The sequence below is a fragment of the Phyllobates terribilis genome, unplaced genomic scaffold (genome assembly GCF_046119375.1).
Source record: "Phyllobates terribilis strain yellow unplaced genomic scaffold, ASM4611937v1 Scaffold_2__4_contigs__length_985480577, whole genome shotgun sequence".
NCBI lineage: Eukaryota > Metazoa > Chordata > Amphibia > Anura > Dendrobatidae > Phyllobates > Phyllobates terribilis.
The window spans coordinates 174,542,876-174,548,604 of record NW_027362762.1 but is presented as its reverse complement, the minus strand read 5'-3'; the positions used below and the strand labels follow the sequence as shown (position 1 = coordinate 174,548,604).

Sequence of the window (5,729 nt, the reverse complement as noted above, 5' to 3'; positions counted from 1 at the left end):
CAGATAGGGGGAGCAGTCTGGGTAATGCTAGGAGCTCATTGGGTGCTGGTCACCTGAGCTCACACATAGAGGGAGTATATAAGGTGGGAACCATCTTAGATCAGGGTCAGACAGGCAGACAGTTACCAGTCAGTCTTTTGTAGAGGGTCAAGCAGTCCTGAAAGAAGAGAGAGAGGAGAAGAAAAGGACCCAGAGGGGAAGAAGAGGGAACCCCAAGAGCCCAAATACAACCAGAAGGGTGAAGGGTTGGCACAAGGGTACCGGATCCCAAGCTGGTGGAGGGCACTAATCCTCAGCCAGAGACCGGAGGTTGTGGGCAGGATCTGCCACGACCCCCCACTAAATCCACTGCGAAGGCACACCAAGTATAGGGTCAGGGAACCCAGAGACAAGGGTTTTACCAACAAGAGGCCCGAGGGAGCCGGACATAAGTGGATCCCTGGTGGGGAAGGCCAGAGAAAAGGAACGTCAGAGAGTGAGCTCAGGATCACGCTCCAGAATTACCTGGGGGTTGGCCGAGTCCAGGACCTGGTGGACGCAGCACGGCTCGGCCGGTCACTCAAGGCCGGAGTGACCAGCACAACAGCAGTAAGTAAAAACCCTGAACTGCACGGCCTGACTCTGAGTCTTATTACCACCCTCACTGCACCACCACAACCACCACCCTCTACAACTGACCCCCTGAGGCTATACCCCTCCCGTTGGGGGTTATACTACCAGAAGCTGCACACACACCACCAGCCTCAGCGGACCCTGCTGCAGCGGCGGCCGTATTGACCGCAAATCAACGGGTGGCATAGTCGACACTAAAGAACATCCAGCAACATCTGTAGGACTGCCACACACTGAGCTTGACACCCTGGGCACGGACCGGGTCACCGCCACTCGGAGACTACAACCCCCATCTGATCCGGATCCGGGTATCCCCCAAACAACACTGGCCCAGGGGGCGCGTCATTTACTCTAGGCTCTTATCTTATGCTAATGAAGGGTGGTGTTTTTCTAAGGTCCTAGCAGGAGACAGTATTCTGGATAGTAACTTTACTTTCAGTTCAGCTGAAGAGACAAAGAGAACAGACGCAGACATACGAGCTCTGAAGACTCATACAGGTATGAATTGTTATGAAATAGTTTAGCTGTCTGTCAACTGATTCAGCCCACCTACTTTTGAAGGTGGCAGAACAGTTATTATTTCTTTTAGTTTTCATTTAATTTCTATTTTTCAGCAGGGAACTATATAGAATTATGGAATTTGTGAGGAATATGGAGAGAAGACGTTTGATAAAGCCTCAGGATATTCTGGCTACTTTGCAATCCATACCGGAGGATGAATCGGAATCCGAATTGCAGGAACATGTATTTGATTCTGACAGTGATGAAGATTTCATTCCTCAGAACATATCAAGTGAATCTGAAGACTCAGAAGGAACAAATCCAGAAGGTAAGTAGTTATGTGTATTTATTTGTTCTTCCACACACTGAGTTAGGGCCTGTGCACACTAGCAGAATTCTGGCTGAATAGCCATCTGGATATTCTTGCCGCAATACAGGCCGTACCTGCCCGCTCATGCCTGAAGCTCCGCTCCGAACCCCGGGCTGGAGCCGCTGTCAGGGACAGAGCAGCGCTTGCTTACGCGCGAGCACGGCTCCGTCCCAAACAGCGACTCCAGCCCGGGGTTCGGAGCGGAGCTTCAGGTATGAAACTCCGCTCTGTACCTGAGCGGGCAGGTACGGGCCAGATTGTGGTGAGAATATCCGGTCGGATATTCCGCCGCTAATCCAGCCAGTGTGCACGGACCCTTACAAAACAAAAATTCTAAATATTCATCAACTTTTTTACAGATATTCCAAGCACATCAACTGGGGATCGGGCTCATGCAGTTATGTTGCCTCGTGACCATCCTCCTGGTCGTGGACAGAAAAAATCAGCAAAACGTCCCAGAAATGAAAGAACAACAGATAACGATGGCGGCGAAGGTAATGCAACAACAAACACCAGAGAAGGCGAATCTGAAGGAATACTAGTTTCAGCGGATGGTATTCAATGGAAACCTGTTGAAATTGGAGAACACTTGACTGGTAGGCGTGACAGCCAAAATATTCTTCGAGAAGCACCTGGCCCTACAGGATACGCCAGAAGAAATATCATTATCGATAGTCCTTTGAGTGCATGGCATTTATTTTTTGATTCATATATATTGACACATCTAAAGAACTGTACGCTTGCAGAAGCATGCAGGAACAATAATTTACAGTTTACTCTATCTGATGAGGAGCTAGATGCATTCATTGCGATATTCTATGCTCGTGGAATATCTGGCACGAACAGTCACTCGATTAGCAGTATTTGGTGTAATGACTGGGGAATATCGTTTTGCAAAGCGACAATGTCTAGGGACCGCTTTGTTGAAATTATGAGGTTTCTCAGATTTGATGAGAAATCTACTCGATCGGAGAGACTGTAAACGGACAAGTTTGCTCTATTTTCTACTGTGTGGGACAGGTTTATTGAAAATTGTATTGCGTGTTACAAACCTGGCCCATACATAACGGTGGATGAGCAACTTTTCCCAAGCAAAACTAGGTGTCCATTCACGCAGTACATGCCTTCCAAACCAGATAAATATGGCCACAAATATTGGCTAGCTGTTGATAAGAGGAGCAAATATCTGGCAAATGGCTTCCCTTATCTAGGCAAAGATGACACACGCCGTGCTGAGGACCGTTTAGCTGACCATGTGGTAATGAAGTTATTGGACCCGTTTTTGAAAAAAGGTCGCAATGTTACAACCGATAATTATTTTACTTCAGTAAAATTAGCTAAACAGCTAAAAAGCAAAGGAACAACCATCGTGGGAACACTGAACAAGATAAGGCGAGAAGTGCCTAAAGAAATAAAATCCATGAAAGAGGAATTGTACAACACTAAAGTGTTTAGAAATGAAGACAATTTTACACTTACAGTATATCAAGGAAAGCCCAACAAAAATGTTGTCATTTTGAGTTCCGTCCATCCAGATGTTGTTGTTGCGTCTGATTCCGCTAAAAAAACTCCAGAAACGGTAAAGTTTTACAATGAAACAAAATATGGAGTAGATGTAGTGGATCAGATGGCATGAAATTATACCACACGAACATGCACAAGGAGATGGCCTGTTCATGCATTTGAAAATGCCTTAGACTTTGCGGGTATAAATGCATGGATAATATTCAAGGAGATTACCCACCAAAAAATGTCACGCAAGGCATTTTTGCAAACGCTTGTGAGAGAGTTGAGTGGTCCTTATGTCACAGATAGGGAAAAGGGTTCCACGTCCCAAGTTTCTACATGCTCAGAAGTGATGGTTCAAACAAAATTTTGCCAGATCAAAGAAAAGTGCAAGAAAAATAGATCTGTCGGAAATTGTAAGACTTGTGGTAAGTCTTTGTGTGGGCAATGTACTGCCATAAATCAAAGGCAATGCCTAAAATGCGAAACACCAAATGTTTAGAAGGTGAATTCTGCGCCATATTTTCATTTTTATGCTCCTCCACCTACATTTTCTCTGCTTTTTGTTCTTCAGTTGTTGTTTATATGTGTGCACTTGAATAAAAAAAAATGTTTGAAAAACGTCTATTATAATTATTGTTATTTTCTGTAGAAAAATAAGAAAAGCAGAAAAAAAACAATCAAAAGCATTACTGTTGGATCTCACAATAATAATACATTACAAAAAATATAATTATTAATAAATAACCACAAATGAAACTCTAAAAATAAACGAAAACAAGCAAGGAGTCAAAATGACTCCTTTCAGTAGTTCTAGGCGGGGTCACGAGTCCAGTAGTCCTAGTGTTAAAAGAGTTGTCTAACAAAAAGCAGATGCCATGTGGGTATCTTAGAGGGAGTGCCCTGCTTGGGCCACCAATGTATGAGCCAAGGCTTAGAGCAAAGGCTTAGAGCAGCCAACAAAAGCAGCTGATGCCGTATAGACTTGGCCCATTTTCTGTTATGTTTGGCTATATTTAAATGACCACTCTTAATATTATATTTCCTCTGGCTCTGTGGTGTATATGGATTGCTCAGAGCAACTTTTCCTCTTGAAATTAGCTGATTGTGAGGTGTGTGAGAAGCCGGACAAACGTCTGTCTTCTAAATATTTGCAATGCCCTTGTAAAGTGCCAGAGAGTGGTAACCATGGACGAACTGCTGCTCCATGACGCCCTTGCACTTTACAGAAAAACTATATCCCAGTCTCAATGTGCTGTTGTGTGGGGTGTATCACACTCACTTGTAGGCCGCAGGCCTCCGCTGTTTCCAGGCTTCCATCTTCCGGAGCCGCCGTACATAAATTAGGGGACACCCAGTTCATTTCAACACATAGAAGTTTACTGGACAGTTCAAGTTCATCAGATTGTAACACGCAGTACCGGGCACAACACTCCTCATTTCTTGCTTCCTTAATACAGTACATTGTCAGCCTTGCTATCCATTCCTACTGGACTATCTCTATGGTTACTGATTCCATCGTCCCCAGAGATTTCTCGTCCGGTTCCACAGTACACCCGGGATACGTTATGTTCCCTACACACGGTTCCACGTCCATCTTCCTCTGTACAGCAGAGGATAAGACACTCTTCGTAGCACCTATACCGAGCCTTGAGCTCCGGACGTTGCAGGAATGTCAGCAGGGAATTTCTGTGAGGCCTCCGACTGCCCCGAATAATAGATTCTTATTCTCACTATCAGCCCACTGCAACTTGAACTTGACCTTGGTTACCGAACTTTCCTATCTGACTCTTACCAGGAAGCAGCCCCTTTTTACTGGGACTTTCCCTTCCCACTATGGGCTAGTCCCGAACTTTATCTATGTCTGTCCCTACAGTCTGTAGCTGACAGATCTCCTTCACAAACATTATGCATCGCATTTACATACATTAAACATATTACACTTGTAATGCTTACCAAAGACTATCTTACCCTATTGTCACTACCTAATGCAGGTCCGCCATCAGGGCATTACTGCCCTTACTGGCGTATGGGGCCCGGTGAGCAGAGAGGTCGGGTCCCCGTTCCTCTGTTCACTGGGCCCCAGCGGCAGGATTTTGCCGTTTCAGTCACTGTGAAGGTGCGTCCTAGGACGCGCGTTCTCTTGAAATCTATTGCCATGTGGAAAGCTGCCCGCATGGCAATAATTAACAGCTGCCAGCCAATCACAGGCTGGCAGATGACGTCAGCGGGCACGTCGCTGGACTATGATGATGTCATTCGCTGGCGACCGTGCGTTGGGTGATGGGAGAGCCGGGCGCCACTGGAGCGCTGCAAGGTAAGAAGAAACTTTTTTTTTTTTATAAAGACACACTATGGGGGCAGGATGGAAACATCGGGGGCAGAATGGAGAGACATGGAAGCAGAATGGGAGACATGGGGGCAGAATGGAGACATGGGGGCAGGGTGGAGAGATGGGGGCAGAATGGAGATGGATGGAGACATTGGGGGCAGGATGGGGGCAGAATGGAGACAAATGGAGACATGGGGGCAGGATGGAGACATTGGGGGCAGGATGTGGGACATTATTACTGTAGGGGCTAATTATGGAGACCATGGGGGCAGGATGTGGAACATTATCACTGTAGGGGCTAATTAAAGGATATTATTAGTAATGAGCGAGCACTTAAATGCTCGGGTGCTTGAAGCTCGGGTCGAGCACATTGGAATACTCGGGTGCTCGACCCGAGCAACGAGCCCA

General features: G+C 46.1%; 1 protein-coding gene across 1 annotated transcript; it reads left to right on the top strand.

Moving 5' to 3' along the window:
* The first annotated feature begins 1,002 nt into the window (after positions 1 to 1,002).
* LOC141250897 (uncharacterized) lies at positions 1,003 to 3,575 on the top strand. Its single transcript, XM_073670155.1, has 3 exons — positions 1,003 to 1,110; positions 1,227 to 1,441; positions 1,843 to 3,575. Exons 2-3 carry the CDS (start codon positions 1,246 to 1,248, stop codon positions 2,463 to 2,465), a joined length of 819 nt encoding a protein of 272 aa, XP_073526256.1. The 5' UTR covers positions 1,003 to 1,110; positions 1,227 to 1,245; the 3' UTR covers positions 2,466 to 3,575.
* The last annotated feature ends 2,154 nt before the right edge of the window (positions 3,576 to 5,729 follow it).

Excerpts from the sequence above, each read along its gene's own strand:
- LOC141250897 (XM_073670155.1), top strand. The coding sequence starts at position 1,246 with ATGGAATTTGTGAGGAATATGGAGAGAAGACGTTTGATAAAGCCTCAG. Across the intron at positions 1,442-1,842 it reads AGAAGGAACAAATCCAGAAG|ATATTCCAAGCACATCAACT; the intron begins GTAAGTAGTTAT and ends ACTTTTTTACAG.